Genomic DNA, 19,177 nt, shown 5'->3' with positions numbered 1-19,177 from the left:
CAGGGAAGAAAAACACACAGACGGATGGCGACGCTGTGAGTTTACAAACTGAATAAACAGCTTGTGTTGCAGAAAAAAAATGTGCTGCAGGATATTCATAAACAAAATGATCATTTTTAAAAGTTTGTTGTTTTTCCTTTTCACAGGTGCAAAATGACGACGGTGGAGACGATGATGCAGTCTTCTATGAGAACTCCGGTGGCCGTGATGCCTCTGTGAGACTAGAATTAGCAACGACTTCAGGATCTACATCACCTTAAAAAATCTAAATAGGAGAAAAGATGTAGTAGCCTACAAGTTTCAGTGTCTTTCCGTTTTACTATAGTTTTTTTATTACATGTTATTATGTTGCTGATGTTGTTTGGGTTCTGATACTTTGTTGTTATGTTTGTGTCAAAGCACTTTGTTGATCCTTGTTTTTAAAAGTGCTAAACAAATAAAGTTATTCATTTTATTGTGAAAATATCCTAAATATAAAACTACATATACAAGTACATATATATAACAAAAGTTATTACAATTGAATTTAAAGCTCTTCATTTGTGAGGCTGAATGAAGAACTGGATTTGTGGTAAGTGATCAATATGTCGAGTTAAACTAGCTCCACAATGTTGACTGATTTCTGGTCACTTGGCTAACTTCAAGCAGCAATAGTCGACTTTTGAGAAGTATGTCATAATGAAAAGTCAATTACAATTATGTAGGGAGCAGAAATAGCTTTAGTCTTTTGGTTTATTTTGAAGTAATAAATACATTATGGGAGAGTTCAGCTACATGGTTGTACAAGAAGTCTTAAGAAAAGAAAGCCCCGTGTTGTAGAAATGACCTCATTAATGATTTACAAAAGAAAATACATTTTTAGAATTAAATATAATACCAACTGAATTACTTTTTTTATAACGAGGAAATGTTGTTGGATAAACCTTCAAGTTACAAAATTGATACTGAACAAATTCAATAAGCACCCATTAACAACGCATTTTAAATGTTCCCACCTTAGGGTCCACTTTGCACGCCTACTGACTAAGGAGTTAAACATTTTTTATGGTTATGTTTAATATAGAAAAATGTTTTGTTACCTTTAACCTGAACACAGACTTAACTCTGCACTTGGACGTCCACCAGGCCAACTTGAAACCCGAGCAGGGTTCATAAATGTAGCGTTTCATTCACTCCAAGAAAAGTTGTCTGTGACAAATAATCCAGTCAGCCATTATGTTGTCAACACAACTTAATCATGAAACCAGTAAAATACAAACATCATCTTTAAGAGGGTGTGAGAGATGTACATTACGGGGTGTCTTTGACAGAAAATTACAGAAAGGGGCACAAATGGCAAACCGGTTAGGTCGTCTCCCATAAACTGAGGCTTTAGTTCTCCAAGCGGGCGGACCTGAGTTCAAGTCCGACCTGTGTCTCCTTTCCCCACTGTCCTATCTAATAAAGGCAACAAGCATCAAACAAACAAAAACAGACACTTGGAGGCATGTAAGTCCAAACACACAAACTCCTGAAATGACATCAGAACAGAAGAGCTGAAAAAAAGCTAGAGATGAAGTTTGATTAACAGCAAAGTTAACCCTGGATACAACATCACATGTCAACAGATGGCAAGTCGCTGGTTACACAACCTCAGCTGGCTTTGTACTGGATGACCTTTAAAGCTATAGGACAGAGGGCTGCAGGATGCTGATGCGAAGAAGCCTTGGTGTAATCTCTGAGCGACTAATTGCAGGCTGAATGCATAGAAGGAACACATCTCACAGATTGATTACATCTTAAACCCCTCAGCGACAGCACCTCAATCAGAGAGGGCAAACAATCCTCTGTGACAGGCTTACATACATGTCAATGTGGACATTTAATGAACCGAAAACGGAAATGAGTAAAGGCATAAATCAGATTTTTCCTCACTGGAAAAAAAAAAAAAGTGCTTTAGGATTATACTGACAGTCACTTTTCTCCGAGTATCTATTTGATTTTGGTCAGAGCCACAGCTCTTCTCTCTGTATTCTGAAACAGGGCTCGGATCAGATTCTTCACCTCCGAACTGGAAAACTCCAACGCCAGGGGGCCTTTACTGTCAGCCCACCTGTGGAGACAAATCAGAGGCAAATCAGACAATAATATAACTTCATATAATGGCAGCCAGAAGCTCTTTTTCAGGGATTAAAACAACACAGTGGAGGATTGTGATGAGAAAAACTAAGCACCAAAACCGTTGCATAATGTTTCCTATTACGAAGTCTGTTTATGGAGTTGAACCCTGCATGACGACTAAACGTGAGGGTACAGTTGTCTTTGACTCCTTCTGTTTTTGAATAATTGTTTTCCTTACTGACCGCAACCTTTTTATATTTTACAGTATAACTTGAACTACTGTTAAATCAAACTTAAAACAAGTGCAAATATAACAAAATGAAGTAAAACCAGTGATTTAATTAAAGTTCTGAATCAACAGTTCAACAGATCACATCAAAAACGGGAAAACAGAAACAGAGGGAACAGCGCTCTTGTGACTCTAACCTAAAATAGTAAGCATCAAAATAACTTTAAATACACTGTAATCGGTTACTGTATCGTTTGAGTTTCTTTCGTACCTGTCCACGATTTCCTGCAGGTTGGCTCGCAGCACGATGACCAGCTCCTTGAACGTGCCCCACTTCTTCACGTAGAGGGGAACTTCCTCCTGGTACTTCTTGTTTTTCTTTTCCTCGGCCAGAGGGATGAAGACCAGCGGACACTCCTCGATGATGGTTTGGCACAGAGTGTGGAGATGCTCCCCGTCCTCTGAGGAAATGTCCTGCAGGTACATGAGTGAGAAAATCAAATCCTTGCTGATCGTCAGTAATATCATTAAGTAAACAATGACTGTAGAATAAAGCATTATCAACCAGATCAAGATAGGCTCATTTTACCATAATTACTTAGTTTAACTTCATCAGAACTTTATCAACCAAACCGGCTGCAGTCACAGTGGTATAGCTGGTGATGGAGGAAAGTGCTGAGTCAGTGAAAATGTAAATCATTCCATCTTGGTCATCATCACGTCATCCTAGCCACTAAAGTTAATGTATTTAAGCATTTCCCTCTGTTGTTTTACACACACCAAGATTTTTTCTCATACTCCACTGCACAGCTCCTACATTGCACCTGTTGTACATTTTGTGTTTTTTATTTTTATTTATATTTTACATTTTTAAATTCTATTTTATATATTGTAAAAGCTTCTTATACTGTATTAATTAAGTTGTTGCTAGTTCTGCTTTATTTCCTTGTTAACTGTTTAGCACCAATACACCAAGTCAAATTCCTTGTATGTGTAAATGTACTTGGCAATAAATCCAGATTCTGATTCTGATTACTTGTCTTTTCTGGGGAGAAGCAGTTTTTTAGTAACAACTCTGCACTGGTATAAGTATATTTAAAGACAAACCTCAAGCATCATGATTTTGGAAATGACTTCTGTGATGGCTGTGTTGAGGAGGTTGCCCACAGCTTTACAATAGATGCCAACTGGTAGGACATCCTGCCACACTGTGCCCAACTGCTTCAGCTGATGGATGACCTGAAATCAAGTAAACGGATGGTCATAGTGTGAAAGAGAAACTGTACACGGAAATAAACGAGTGATGAGTTTGAATGCTTTGTAAACTGCCACATAGCTAACCTGTTTGTAATGGCACACAAAAACAGCACATCTCATGGTCTTTGCTCTCACCTGTCGGACTGCTTTACTGGCTGCGATGTAGTTGTCTTCATCATCCAGGTTGCTGAAGTTGTGAGCCGTGGAAAGTCTCTCTAACAGCTCAGCTCTTTGGACGTTCATCTGTGCTAAGAAGCACTGGGCGCCTTAAGGAAAAGGAAAGAGGGAAAACAGCAAACTGTAGATTTAATATCTGTCATTTGTATTCAGAAGAAGAAATTATGTCAAATGTTGGTACATCAGCAAAACAAACAATTAATTAGGAGTTAGCTTTTGTTTGCCATGAAGTCCAGCACTCAACTGAATGGCAATGTTTCAAAGAACTCAAGAAATGTTTACCTAGTTTCCTGAATCCGGGCACCATGTCAACAAAAGTTGCTACCCCCTCGCTGAGGGGCTGCGGCAGGTGAGCCCTGAAATGGTGGCCCAGGGTGAGCAGGTGGTGGGCCAGGTACATGCAGTTGTTGTGCTGGATGGCAGCCAGGTGAGGGAACTTGAGCAGGTTCTCCCTGATTGGGGAGGGACAACCAATCACACCTTGATAGAACTTGTGTTTGTTTGATTTGCTTCATGTCAGATGTGATGGACACACTTACTTGTGGTATGTTGGTACAACATCATAGAACAGCTGGAAGATGTTTCTCACGGTAAAGAAGAGTTGTAACGCACTGAAGGGTAGAAATTAAAAGATGGATTTTAATTTGAAGCTTGAATGGGTTTCGCTTCAAAAAGGTGAGATTTTACACACAGTATTTAAAATACACAGGATGTTGGAACGTACCATTGTGTAGAGCTTCCAACAGCTTCACACAGCGTGTTGAGTGCCAGCTCCATCAGCTGCTGCACTGACTCACTGATGCGACAGGCCGGCAGACTCAGACTCCACGGAGACAGCTGCTTCGAGTTCTCTATCGTCGTCTCCTCTTGTCTGGTCTCTTGCTTCACCTTCACCTCTGAAGCAGGAGCAGGCAGCTTTGGAAGACGCATTTTGTAGTCTGGTGTGATCTAACAGGATAGAAAAAAGTGACGTTTTTCCATTATACTTGTTGTCACACAGGAAAAGGTTATTCTCGATTATTGAAATTTTAAATCTAAGGCAGAAATAAATGACTGATGTCATGGAATCTCATGATTGCCAACTACAAAGTTTAAAAGAATAGCTGCCTTAGAAAACCTGTCAGGCTGATTCCAAAACGTCGAGATGCAGGAGTGTGAAAATTTAAAGCTGCAGAAATCTGGGATAAACATTCTGCTTAGAAACAAGTATTTTATTGATCATTTTTATTAGAAAATAATTTAAGTTTGGGAACTTGTTTCTCCTTGGGCTAACAGTATCTTTACTACAAAGACAGCTAACTTAACACTGGAGTAAATAACATGCATGTTTGATAGATAAATAGATTGACAGATTTACTTTATTGATCCCAAACTGCAAAAGTGTTGTTAAAGCAGCAGGTTATCAAAGCAAATAAAACAATATAAGAATAAATACAAAGTAAATAAGCCATAAAAATATATATATATATATTTAAAAAAATGAAGAAGAAATATACGTTTCTAGTTTTCCATTTTAGTTTCTATCAATCAAGTCTAGAAATGGTTCTAATGACAAACTTCCCTGTTAATAAAAACAGACATAACATTCAGACTAGTCCACTGTCTAAAGGTAAGAAAACACTTTATATCTTGTGCAGTCATTGTCTTGATTTGTTGTGTTATCTTTTCTGACTGACCATGTAAACTACGTCAAATTAGCTGGCAGACTCTGGCTAACCTTAGCTGCTCCTACGAGCTGTCATCTGTCCACTGTGCTGGTTTGTGGCGGGTGGCTGTATTACAGCTTCTACACAACCTTTTAGAAGCATTACTGGCATATGTTCATAGAAATATTCATAATCACTTAAACTGATTAGTAATTCTGGTGCGACTAGTGAGGTTGAGTGTTTAGTTTACGGTTGTCTAATCACACCTGTCCCATCTCGACCCTCATCCCCAGCTCACCCACCTTGACTGTGTTGTGCATCTTAGAGGTCATGAGTTTGCGGGCTGCCACGATGACATCCTTGCACTTCTTGCTGGCAAAGTGACAGTTGACATCCCTGGCATATTTGAGCAGGTCTGTGGAATCACCCTGCAGAAACTCCATCTCCTTCAGAGACTTCTCAAACTCCTCCGTTTCCTTGATCACCTTTAACACAAATAAAAAACAAAAGATTTAGCCGCTAAATAATCTTATAAATGAAAGTAATGCCACAAAGACTTCATAATCAGCTAGAACAGTTGGCAGATGTTTGTATACTATACAAAGTGCTGTCATCTCCATACAGTGTTGTATTTCTCCAGCTGGCTGCTGTTGGTGGGGATGGAGTAGAGCAGACACTCATGGATGATGCACTTGGAAATGTCCTCCCAAATCAGTTCTCCCAAGATGGCTGAGAGTTTTTTATCACCAATAGACACATCTGGGGAGAAAAAGCATGTAAGCTGCTTTGAGCCATCTCATGTTATCTTACAGCAGGAGAGAAATAGATATAAACACACATTCAATTATTATAAATCTTACTGTTTAACTCTGTTTAAAATTGTAAACCTGCTGACTTTGGTGTCAGCTTAAGACCCATGGAGTCTTAATTAGGCAGTTAAACAGTGAAATGTTAAATATACCCAGCAGGTGTGAGTGCAGCGTCTTGAGCACCAGGAGCAGTTTGCTGTAGACCTGTGAAGGCGCCGATCTCTCTTCTTGGCTCTCCTCCAGACACTGTAAAGCCAGGATGGTGCCCTCCCCCTGCTGCTCTGTTACCCTCACTGACAGTGATGGGTACACCACCAGTGGTTTCAGCATGGTCTTTAACAGCACCTGACCTGAAGAACGACAACAAGGACTGCTATGAAGCAGGCGGTTCCAAGAACTCAAAGTCTCTTTAAGGTATGAAAACTTAATCAGGACATTGCCGTGTGTTCGTCATTGTTCTTACTGAAGAGTTTGATCTTGTGCTGAAGGTCTCCCTGGATGGCCAGAGCTTGCAGGACACAGCGCAACAGAGCTGGAGGTGTTGGTTCTCCATCCTTGCTGCTACCATAGGTCAGGTTCAGCTCTACCTTCAGGAAAGACTTCAGACCTGCTGGCTCTGGTGGTAAAAATCCAACAGTCACAACTAATGAATCAAGCTCACTTTCTTGGTTTTTAAGAAAAAAATAAAGGAAATGCAAACTAGTAAAATACCAGATGATATATGATATGAATACTAAATGATGTAATTTTTCACCAAGGGAGGGATAGATATCTGATAATAATCTGTGAGTTTTGAGTGACAAGGACAAACTTTTAATGCATTTATGCTGGTTTCCTTCCGAGAAAGTCTTACCCTTCGAGGATGGCAATTTCCAGATAACGAGGCTCTTCCATTCATCTCCCAGGTGGTAAATCAAGTTTTCTCTCTGCACCGTGAGCTCAGAGCTGAGAGCGCTGAGCAAGGGCAGCTGAGATGTCTTCCAGCCCTTCAGTGAATCCACACTAGCTCTTGCCTGTGACACATTTTCAAACCCGTTTTTATGTTAATAGACAGTAGACCCACAAAGATGTACTATAAACAGGTATTCACATGGCGCATGCCCATGGTCACGTTCTAGAAGAATGAGGTGCTTATTTTTACTGTATCAAAGCTTGTTGACACTGCTAATTGAAAGCGTACAGATACATCACTTTGTGGAAATAATCTAAACTTCTTTAACTTCTAGTAAATATAAAAAAATAGTGTGTAAAAAAAGTTTAGATTATTTTCCCAGCCTCAATTTACATTACAGGTGTGTCATAGTGTGAATGTGACATCAGAAGCCCTTACCCTCTCCAGGTGGTTGGCAGCATCAACATACTTCTTGTCCAGTAAAGCTTTGTTGAAGTCCTCTTTGGCACTATGAAACTGAGACGCACAGAGGATGAAGATAAGATAAGATATGTTTACTGTCACTGTACAAGAACAACTAAATATTGTTGGAGCAAGTCTGTAGATGCCTAATATCAGAAATATACAAATACTAAAACCAAATATTCAAATAAGAAATACAATCACAATCAGTCACTGAAACATTCAAATATAGTTATTATTGATCCTCTGTTTTTCTTTCTGTACAATTTCGAGAGCTAGACATTTACCAAACATGTTTTACCTCTTTCAGGTGTCCGAGCATCGTTATTATGATCGTATTTTTCTCCAGCTGCTGCTTCAGCTTTGCATATTCATCTACAGCCACGTGGATGTTCTGCTGAACCTGTGATCCGATACACAAACACAACATGTTTCAAGGCAGAACTGAACACAATCTGATCAGCTTTACTTTTTACACACACACACACACACACACACACACACACACACACCTCAGTTTCAATGCAGTTTTTAAGGATATCCATTTCTTTGGAGACCTCATCGACCTGCTTCATTAAGTCTTCAGATCCCTGCAGACTAGGTAGGAAGTCACTGTACCTCTTGTTTATCATGTCACATACTTCTTCCTGTGAATAAATGCATAAAGAAAGTTTAAGATAACTTTTTACAAAGTCCAGCACTTTATTTTAAGCCCAGCTGCTTAGTCTTCTGGCTTATGTATACCATAACCCCCCCCATACCTGTAAATCTGATGTAAAATAAGTCCATCCTAATAGCAAAAAGCAAGATAAAGCTGGTATCAGTGGAATAAATGAAAGTATTGTTGTTTTGTACTGAATAAACAACAGCCACGTTGTCACCTTAAGTATCTGAACTACATGTTAATATAAGTCTCTCTAAACATAACAAACTGTAATTAAATAGATGGATAAACCACACTGATATTGGCTTTTAATTACTTTTAATATCACTTTTATTTGGTGGAGATTTTAAGACTTACGTTTTGTAAAGGGAGAGTTAAGTTTCATGCTCTTTCTAGTCAGCTAACGGCTAACGGCTAGTTCAAACTTTGCTTAGCATAGTTAGCTCATGTTATGCTAGCTGCTGGGTTACCTTTGCGTCCTCCACCTTCCGCGACATTTTGCTTATTTTGCAGGACAGATCCTCTTTCTCCAGTTTCCCAGAGCTGGCGAGCACTTCGGTCACAAACGACGCCATGATGTGGCTTTAGAAACGTTATAATGTTTTACAGAAACACTGTGACAGGTCAGCATAACAACCAGAGACCCGCCAGTGGTGTGATTGGCTCCGAGATGTCGGCGACTGGTCCTCCGCCTCCTCCTTCTTCTTCTTCTTCTTCGTTTTTTTATTTGACGACTCACTGCAAACATAACTGATCGTTACCGCCACCACATGTTTATTTATCATTCATTTATTTATTTATTTATTTATTCAGTAATTCATTTATTCAGTCATTCAGTCATTCATTTATTTATTTATTTATTTATTTATTCATTTATTTATTTATTTATTTATTTATTTATTTATTTATTCATTCATTTATTCATTTATTTATTTATCCATTCATTCATTTATTCATTTATTTATTTATCCATTCATTCATTTATTCATTTATTCATTCATTCATTCATTCATTCATTCATTCATTCATTTATTCATTCATTCATTCATTCATTCATTCATTCATTCATTTATTCAGTCATCATTCATTTATTTATTCATTCATTCATTCATTTATTCATTTATTTATTCGTTCATTCATTCATTCATTCGTTTATTTATTTATTTATTTATTTATTTATTCATTCATTCATTCATTCATTTGTTTATTTACTTATTTATTCATTCATTCATTTATTCATTCATTTATTTATCTATTTATTTATTTATTTATTTGTTTGTTTATTTATTTATTTATTTATTAATTAGGATAAGAAATGTAAATGTAAAATTTGGAAATGTAATATCTCGATTTTAAGCGGGTCCCAACAGAAGAAAATGTACAACAATTAAAAAAGAAAAGAACATTTAAAAAAAAAGATAAAGTGTTTAAATAGCACAGAAAAAGACAACAAAAAGAAACCCACTAAAATCAAACAAAGATAGATAGACAGATAGATAGATAGATAGATAGACAGACAGATAGATAGATAGACAGACAGACAGATAGATAGATAGATAGATAGATAGATAGATAGATAGATAGATAGATAGATAGATAGATAGATACTTTATTGATCCCGAGGGAAATTCAAAGCATCCAGTAGCAGGTTACAAAGACGTACATGACATTTCTTACAAATTAAACCACAAAACTGATGCCCCCCCTCCATACATATATATTAACCTGAAAAAAAGATTTAAAGAATACCTCTAGATGAAACAAACTTAAACTGTGCAAAAAAAAAAAAAAAGTAAGTAAAAATAAAATTATACAAGAAATGTACATAACCCGTGCAGGGACAAAAAATATTTATGTGAGATTTAAACAAGAACCTATAAACAGTTGAGGAAAAAATCTGTAATTAGACCTGAATATAAAAAAATAAATAATAAAAAATAAAAAAATAAAAGTAGTGGATGAAAAACATTACAACCAAATGATGGACAAAGAGGCCAGCAATATCAAAGTAAGAATATGAGCGGAACATATTATTATAAGTAAATACAAATACAAATAAACAGTGACAGTGTTAGTGTTAAAATGTTAGAACACCCCTTCACTGAGAAAGATATAATAATACAAGATGAGATAAGAGTAACTTTATTGTACCAGTAGGACATTTTCTTTGGACTTCACGGTGCTCTGATGCAGTAACAAAACATCAAAGTATATTAATTAATCAGTAAAACATATCCAGTTAAATAATTATTAAATTCCATACATAGTAAATAACTAAAACATAAATATGTGAAAATTAAGAACAGTGGTGAACAACTGCAGGTACAGCTACACATCTACACTACACACTCACTTGTACCTACACACTCATACACAAACACACACACATAAACTTTACAGCTTAGTGTTGAGGGCTTTGATAAACAAGGGGAAAGAAGACAAATCATTGTTAAACAAACAAAGTAAAAAAAATGGATCTGATATGAACAGGTGAATTATTCCAGAAGGAGCTTTCGACCTGAAAGCTTTTTACCAAACACTCTTTCAACAAAATAAATCTGACTGTAATTCCTAGTTTAATATTTTGATATTTAGTGCATCATCGAACAATGTGAAAAAAAAGTTACATGAGTATATTACCTTCCAGCTAGTTGAGACTTAATGGATCAATAATAAGATTAAAACGTATATATATATATATATATATATATATATATCAAAATTAAAAAAATTAAAACATATAAAAAATGTTATTATTGATTCATTAAGTGAAGTATTACTCCAATATATATATATATAAAAATAAAAATAAATAAAACATATATATATGTATATATTAAAATGTTATTATTGATTCATTAGGTCAAGTATTACTCCAATTAATATTATTAAGTAGAAATAATTGGTTTATCTGAGTCATAGACTATACACTCTGTAATATTAGTAAAGAGACTTTGGCTCTTTTAGACTGCGCCGGTAGGGGGCGGTAATGCTCATGAAAGATGGTTATCAAACCGCCAAAGATATAAATAAAAGAAGAAGAACTACCCATATTTCTATGGCAACGACAACTATCTTTAAGCCGTGCTTTGTGCTTGAATTGTTATCTTCCTTTGGTAGCTTTTACTTATAACATTCGCGCTTTCTTTTCTGACAGCAATTCTCATCTGCAAACGCTGCTAGGGATTATTTTATAATAATTTATTCTCGTTTAAAGTCGACAGGGACTAATGTGTTTACTGTAGAGCTGATCGCTAATGCTGGCTAACATTAAAACAAACATCTAAATATTAATGGCAGACTGTTGGAACACGGACACCGGGGAAGCTGTGTTTCGGTCCCGGGATGCTGTTAAAAACTTAAGAATAAAGTAAGTAACTGATGTTGGATTGATTTACTGTCTGCTGCCGTGTTACCTGGTTTAGTGAAGGAATTTACTTTAATATCAGCACACGTGAATTCAACAAGATGTTTTTTGTTTCCTAACTTTAGGGTCCGTATAGAGAGGGTGACCTCTACAGCTGCCCTCTCTCAGCACCTTCAGCAGCAGGTTCTGTCCCAGAGAGACAGAGGAGACATTGAGCTGGAGACCCTCACCTCAAAAAGTCACACAGGTACATTTATCCTGATGGTAATGGATGAATAATAACAAGTTATTTTACCTTTTGTAGACATGTTGCACAGTTTTCTTTAACTGTAAATCTCCTCTGGTTGATTGCTTGTAATCATTGGACTTAAAATCTTTTTCCAAACAGGTGTAATGCTGGCTCAACCCACTTTTAATTAGTATCTTCAAACTTTATTTTAAACTGGTTCATAGCATTTGTATTGTTGTAGATGTATTTTAATGTATCCTCATATCGTGTTTTGGGTTTTTATGTAACTGAATGTTGTACATTTTAATCTGTTTGTTTACACAAAGGCCCAACTGGGGACACGAGTTGGAAATTACCAATATCTATTAACTCTTTATGCAGCACATCAGTTTCATGCTTTGTATTGAAATTATGTTAAATTGCATTGTCCCTATTAAATAAATAAATTAAATTCAGTCAATTGTAATTTCTACATTTCATTGCTTGACTTTCAAACTTGTCAGAACCTACTGAGTTTTGTTTGCAGATGAACTATTGCTGGCAGGTAACAAGAAGTACTTAGTATATAAAATATTATTTATTTATTTATTATTTTGTGTTGTTTTTGTTTATTTGCTGTCCACAGAAAGTACTTATATCATTGAAAACAACACTGTTACAGGAATGGACGTAGTGTCTAACTTCAGTACAACATGTATGCATGTTTTAGGGTGGATGTTTCCTTCAAATCACATTTTAGTAACGTTGTTTCTCTGTCACTAGGTGATAATGAAGAGGAGCTGGAGGTGGGCTGGCAGGAGAAACTCTTCAGTCAGGTAGAACTTGTATCACAAAGCAAACTATACTGATAGATTTCATTTAGTTTAAAAGTGCACACATTTTGAATTTATATCTCTGTGTCCTATTGAAGAAGCCTTACAACTCACCATCCTCTCTTTGTCTCTGTATGTGCGCCCAGTATGAGATGGAACTTTTCCAGAATGAGGCAGCATGTCAGACCCCTCTGGACCGTCAGTACCACACAGAGGTCAAGGCCCTGAAGAGGTCAAAGGGCAGAAGAAATCACAGAATTTTTACATACACCGATCATGACCGCTACACTAACTGCCTTCCATTCAACCAAATGGTATGTTGTTTTGCATTTATCAGTTTCATCAACAGTTTCCAGTAATTCACAATAAAGTTTATATTTTACATTTTCATACACAAAACAGACAGAAAGTCAATCACAATTAAGTCATAAAAAAATAAAGTCAGTGGGTGAGTTTCTTCAAGTTTCTTTTATCACCTTAATCTACATCGCAGTCTTTTAAGTCAAGTTCTGTTTGTTACTAAGGTTTCTTCACAACACAATACAATCTTCATTTAAATCATACAAAGTAGCTGTAAAAGTATGTTAAACACATGTCGTAAAACAGCACTGTTTCCAACAAAGTGTGTTTTACTGTCATGTAAGCGCACATTTCTGCAGCTATGTCCACATCTGACCACTTTAGCTTTATCGCCTGAGAAGCATAAGCAGATTTAACTTTGTCTTTTTGTAACAGTCCAGTGTGTTTAGTGACGCATTACGCAGATTGTGAATCACACTTAAATATCATGTCTAACCAGCAAACATGTCAGAAGAGCTTTAAAGCAATTAATTTCTTTGTGAAACCTCAGGTTCTATCATTCTTATTTCTATCTGTGCTTTTAATTAGCTTGTTGTTTTTTTTAACCTTAAAGCAGCAAGCCGCTGACTTACTGACCACCACCGTATCCCGCCCCACATTCCTGGCTGAGAGGATGGCCAGTGTGAGACACAGACGGCAGGAAAGACGCACCATGTGAGTAGAGAACCAGCTCACTTCTTTAAATGGACTCATAGGGAAAGACTGTATTCTCAAAACACATGTTAAAAAGAGTATCCCCTTTTAGCCTAGCTTCTCTCTTTAATATGTAAAATAGTTGCATATATTTGTCAACATTCAATGCAGATGAGATCAAATGTATTCAAGAAACTTTGATTTGTAATGATTGTTTGTCCTGGAAGTTTAAACTTGTATTGTTTAAATGTTTCAAACATTTATGTCACAGTTATGATGTTGTGTTGAACTTTGCAGGGATTCAAGTGTCCCTAAGTCAAAGATCATTACGTGGGAGCCCACAGAGGAGTTTGTGAAAAACAGCCATGTGGTGAATAATACCATGCAGACCATGCACATCATGGGGGACCTGAGCCCTCCTGGAAGGTAAGACTCGAGTCAGTAAACATGGTTTTGTCATGGATGTTGGCAGCAGTGTTCTGTATGTACCCTGCCTATTTTTCCATCACAGTGGAAGGGCTTCTCTTTAACTGTTTTCCAATGGCTTGTGATAGTAAGCAGCACAGGCAAGCAACCTTTTAACACACATTTTCCTTGAGGATATGGTCACACTCTGTGGGTGTCATTAACATGGGGATGAAATCCAACAACAAAGTTCCTGAGACCGTCTCCAGATATGTTTCAGCTGACCCCAAAGCATACAGATTTTAATGCTTGTGTGTAAATGTTCAAATTCATCAACAGTTTTTTTTCCTTATCCTGAAAAATACTCAGATTCTGATCATGGATCTGATCTCATGTTTCTACCAGTTAAGATGATGATGAGAACAAATAGGCTATAAAGTAGAATAAAATCTGATGTGTGGGAGATTTAGAAGTTTAGAAGTACGCTGCATTGATTAACTCAGGTGTGTACCTCTTTTGTGATTCTCTGTTTCTGTGTGTTCCCAGACTTGGCCAGAAAGAGAATGAATGTTTGCTGCTAACCATAAAAACAGACGGCAACGGAACAGTCATCGTAAAACCCGACTTCAACAAAGGCAAAGAGCCCTACAGGCAAGTTCACAACAGGACTGAGACCGTGTGTGTCTTTAGTTTTTATATCATATCAACATGAACTGCTTCACCAGTTAAAGCTGTAATAGGCTTTGAGCCACACAGTTAAAGGTCCACCACTTTAGCCCACATGTCTAGAGTCTAGACTGATATCGGATGGTCTGTGATGAATCATTAAAAAGAAAGAAACTGTTATAATATGTACAGCATGGTTTATGGGCAAACTATAAGAAAGAAAAATGGTAAAGACAGAACTCCAAAATTGTTTTTTAATTGCAACACAGACGTTTCGAGCAGACGCTCTTCTTTAGTTCTTCAGCGTGTAACAGGCAATTTATTCAAATATACACAGGTGGGACTTATTTATACTTGTTCAAAATAGGTACTAGTCAATCCCTCTAGAGGGAGTGCCTACCATAGACCTTTCAACACCTGAGTTATAAATTATCATTTTAAATGAGCTACTTTAACTTGAGGTTCATATCCGATATGAATACACAAAAAACACCTTAAAACTACATGAAAACCTGTTTGTGCTTTGCGGTGTGCAGGATCGTAACCGAGGGCGAGCGGAGAGAAGTTTGGCGTCTCACTCTGGAGAATGTATCTACAGCCATGAAACCAGAGGAAACGGAGAAGGAGCAGAACATGTACAAAGATGTGAGTTCACCTCAGTCACACTTCCTCCACAACCAGAGCAGAACTGAAGAGAACAGCCTTTAATGTGCATTTTGATTTTACCGTTCATGGAGGCAGCGTAATATCACTTATAACGTTCACTTTTCTCTTCATGTAGCTGTACATACGACACAAGGAGTACCTCAACAGCCTTGTTGGTCAAGACTTTGAAATGGTGAGTCTTCATTATATTATCACTTCTATTAGGGCTTTAGGTCAGAGTGAATAATTTAAATCGTTTGCTTTGTTCAACCAATGGTCTAAAACTTTAAAGTTATTCAGTTTTAAGTCATATACGACGACAAATAGAATCAAGTCCTCACAAGTTTAAGTTTTCTTGATCTTGCTCAGACTGATAAGTACTTCATGCCTCCTCCTCAGCCTCCTGCTGGTATTCTGCGCTATGTAATGCATGGAGAGATTGGTGAGTAGGAGATCAGTGGTTATCACAACTGTTTAATATTTATGAAATGTCTTTAATAAGTTTGTCTTTCTTTTATTCTCCTTTTTCCAGTCTCAGCCAAAGGATTTGAATATGATAATTTATACATCCACTTCTTCATGGAGCTGCCCAACAGTAAGTCACATGCAGTTTAAGAAAGTAGTTTTAACTGTTGTGATAAAATCAAATAAAGTAATAATTCAAACTACTCTAACTTCTACTTCTATGATTCTCTCTGGTTTCAGATTGGTCCAGTTTGCCATTTCAGTCTCTCTCTGGGGTAACCCAAACCTGCCGGACTAAAACATTAGGGAAGGTTTGTATAATGTTTAAAACGGAGAACAGCTTCAGAGCATTGTCACTGAGATTGATTGAACCCTAAAAAAAGTCAAATTTTCTACCAACAGGAAAATGTAGCTTTCTTCAGTTTCCCTTTCAGCTTTGAGGCGTTCTACATGTGTGAAAAAGAGAGTGAAGGTCAGTATCATCTATGGAATATGATGTTTGGTTAATTTTGATTCTAGTGATGTATTTATTTTAAAGGTACATTTATACATTTATGAGTTTAGTCTGAACTTTGAGTTTTCTTTTGGTTTCAGAGTCAGTTCCTCAGTGGCCAGTGCTCTACTTCAAAGTTCTGTCTCTGGACTCCTGGCAGCGCTATCGGACTGAAGGTTACGGCTATCTGCTTTTTCCTGCAATGCCTGGTATGCTTTTTACATTTCACATTTTCAATTCCAGGTTGTTGAATTACAATAAAGGCTGCCTTCAACAGTTCGTTTTTTATTGTAATTTTTTCTATGAAAGCCAATTACTGACATTTTACAAACTGGAACAAACCAGTGTTTTCTTTTTCTAATGTAAAATTCAATTGAACAATCAAATAATAGAAACATTTGTTGTTATATGCTGTTGTTCAAATCATTTAAAGTTGTATTTTTTCAGCTTTTATTCACATTTACAAATGGTGTATCCATTTAAAATAAAGAGGAAAGTGTAAATGTATCTGCTGCTATGAATGCTGAACAAAACACAGGAACAACCTTCAAAACTAAGAAGCTAAATGTTTTATAGCTTTATGGACAGTCTCAAGCCCTTGGTCTTATATTCATGTATTCTATTTTTTTCTTTGTGTGTGTATACTTTTGTGTGTTCCAGGTAAACATACACTAACATGCCATACATGGAGACCCCTTCAGACAGGAACCGTCTCTGCTCTGAGGCGATTCTTTATCGGAGGTTCTCCAGAGCTTGAAGACCACAGCTACGTCAGGATACCAGGGACATTCAAGGTAGCTTTGAACTTTTGTGGAAAGTCTTGGTAAATGAATGGATATGAACAATTTCAAAGTTTTTTTATAATTACATTTTTACCGAATAATGCAAAAATATATCTGCATGTAGGCAACACTTTATAGGCAGTCCAAATAGGATCACTCCTAAGCGACTAAAATTACACCATGCCATTTTAATTCCTTAAAATAAAGAGAGGTACCCGTGGAGTTTCCAAGAAAATTAAAACATTTCTTCTTACATTCAGTTAATCCAAAAGATGCAAAACATTTGTGTATTTTGGTACACGTTTCCTCATGAGTAAATTACTTTCCCAATTTTGTGAATATTTTGGAAACTGGATTTTAAAAGTCCACGTTTTTTCCAATAACAAGACAGAAAGCTTTTCTTATTCTTCCACTTTCATGTGTGGCTGCAGGGAGAGCGGCTGAGTCGCTTTGGCTTTACAACAGAAACCACAGGAAGTGTCACCTTTAACCTGCACTGCATCCAGCAAGCCAGGTAAGAGCTGGTGGACTGAAAAGTGTGGGCCAGGTGTTTCTGTCAATGTCCACAGTGGCTGTAAGTGTAAAGGAGGATTTATAGAAAATCAAAAGTGTGTGTGTGTTTCTTAATGTTTTATGAATCAATAGCAAATATCACACTATTACATGTTTTGATTTTCTACACAGTAGTTGTTTATGTATATGTTGTGTACATTTCAGGGCCTTCGTTGATGCCACCATGTTGAAAAAGAGGAGGCAGAGAGTGTTTGATCAGCTGGGAGGATTCAGTCAGCAAGGAGCTGTTTGTACCATCCTGGGTAAAAACATTCAATTAAAACTAAATTTAAACACATTACTGCTGTTTTAATACACATTGTTTTAAAAAAGTACTTGAAAGCATGCTTGATATGTTACTGGACACAAGTTTGTTCCATCCCATAAACCCAGTATATTTAAAATGTTGATCTTTCTTTTGAGCAAAGAGCATCGCCAATAAACTCTCTTTGATCGCAGCAACAGATCAACATTAATAAAATAATAAGCTTTCCTTGGATTATGGACAGTGGAGCCTAAATAATATATAAACAATGGTGGTCAGAATCACTTTTATTTTGGACAATTTGCCAGAAATGACTAAACAAACATAAAAACTAATAAAGTTTAAAGAGGAAATATATATGCTATCTATTTTAAATTGTGTTTATTTTATTTTCTCTCTCCGCCAGAGGCCTTCCAGAGGGCCAGGAAAAAGATGCAAGACGCCAGAGAAGGTCTTCCTAGAGACCTGATCAACGCCACCTCCAAACTCCAGATTGAATCATCGGCATAAACGAGAAAGTCGTTAAAAAACCCTGAAAACAGCCAATTAAGGGTTAAGAAAAGAGGCGACATTACAAGAGACACTGAGTTTGCCTTTAATCAAAATTTGCACATTTACCGCGTTTGGGTGATAACAGTAGACAGAACGTACTGTTAGAGTCGGACAGAAGAATTATTTTTTTATGTAAAGACAGTTTACATGTTTGGGAGGTTGATCTTTTTAGTAAAGAAAAAGAAAAGCTATGCCTTCTTTGTGTGGCATCACCACAAATTGTGTTGGATGTATGAAGTCTATTTGACTAAGATTATTATTCTAGACACATTTATTCTGTTAGAAACTGTAATGCCTGTAAAAATTGAGGAACATTTTTTTTTTAGAGTTTAATTTTTGTATTTCATATTGGTATTTTTAGGCATATTAATCGTTTTTGCTCTAGTATAAAGTTGTTTTATAAGTTTTTTTCACTTAAATGTAAATTGGAGATGTTATTATTCTAAACAGAATACTTGCATTGTAGGTTTTGCATAGAAATGTTTTTTCTTTCCTCCTGAATGTTTACCACAGAACAGATGTTTTTTTTTAAAGTTACTATAATAAACAGAAAACCTGACAGACTCACACTTAAGTATTATTGTTGTGTTTTAGGTTCTGGGTGATTTAACATATACAGTCTGAGTATTTCCTATATAAGAAGCAGATAGCTAGTAGCCAAATGGACAAGCAGACTCTTCATTATTGTAGTTTCACTGACACGCAGGAAATCATT

At 36.5% G+C, this 19,177-nt stretch overlaps 2 protein-coding genes across 2 annotated transcripts; one reads left to right on the top strand and one right to left on the bottom strand.

The window, feature by feature from the left end:
• Positions 1 to 714: 714 nt before the first annotated feature.
• On the bottom strand, positions 715 to 8,915 carry zw10 (zw10 kinetochore protein). The gene is made up of 16 exons (XM_061056440.1): positions 8,707 to 8,915; positions 8,085 to 8,219; positions 7,874 to 7,975; positions 7,549 to 7,626; positions 7,072 to 7,231; positions 6,682 to 6,834; positions 6,371 to 6,568; positions 6,032 to 6,168; positions 5,712 to 5,894; positions 4,488 to 4,711; positions 4,303 to 4,374; positions 4,046 to 4,215; positions 3,722 to 3,852; positions 3,437 to 3,568; positions 2,601 to 2,803; positions 715 to 2,092 (listed from the first exon to the last, which is right to left on the bottom strand). The coding sequence occupies exons 1-16, from the start codon at positions 8,809 to 8,811 to the stop codon at positions 1,972 to 1,974; spliced, it is 2,304 nt and encodes a 767-aa protein (XP_060912423.1). The 5' UTR covers positions 8,812 to 8,915; the 3' UTR covers positions 715 to 1,971.
• A 2,364-nt stretch (positions 8,916 to 11,279) lies between these two features.
• On the top strand, positions 11,280 to 19,026 carry mks1 (MKS transition zone complex subunit 1). Its single transcript, XM_061056439.1, has 18 exons — positions 11,280 to 11,606; positions 11,729 to 11,850; positions 12,595 to 12,647; positions 12,791 to 12,958; positions 13,558 to 13,658; positions 13,935 to 14,063; positions 14,589 to 14,693; positions 15,245 to 15,353; positions 15,490 to 15,546; positions 15,753 to 15,795; positions 15,886 to 15,948; positions 16,059 to 16,129; positions 16,221 to 16,290; positions 16,413 to 16,520; positions 16,972 to 17,105; positions 17,525 to 17,607; positions 17,811 to 17,908; positions 18,317 to 19,026. Exons 1-18 carry the CDS (start codon positions 11,530 to 11,532, stop codon positions 18,418 to 18,420), a joined length of 1,695 nt encoding a protein of 564 aa, XP_060912422.1. The 5' UTR covers positions 11,280 to 11,529; the 3' UTR covers positions 18,421 to 19,026.
• The last annotated feature ends 151 nt before the right edge of the window (positions 19,027 to 19,177 follow it).

This window comes from Labrus mixtus, chromosome 14 (assembly GCF_963584025.1).
Source record: "Labrus mixtus chromosome 14, fLabMix1.1, whole genome shotgun sequence".
In the NCBI taxonomy this organism is placed as follows: Eukaryota; Metazoa; Chordata; class Actinopteri; order Labriformes; family Labridae; genus Labrus; species Labrus mixtus.
The sequence above is the reverse complement of the archived record's forward strand: the minus strand, read 5'-3'. Positions and strand labels throughout refer to the sequence as shown.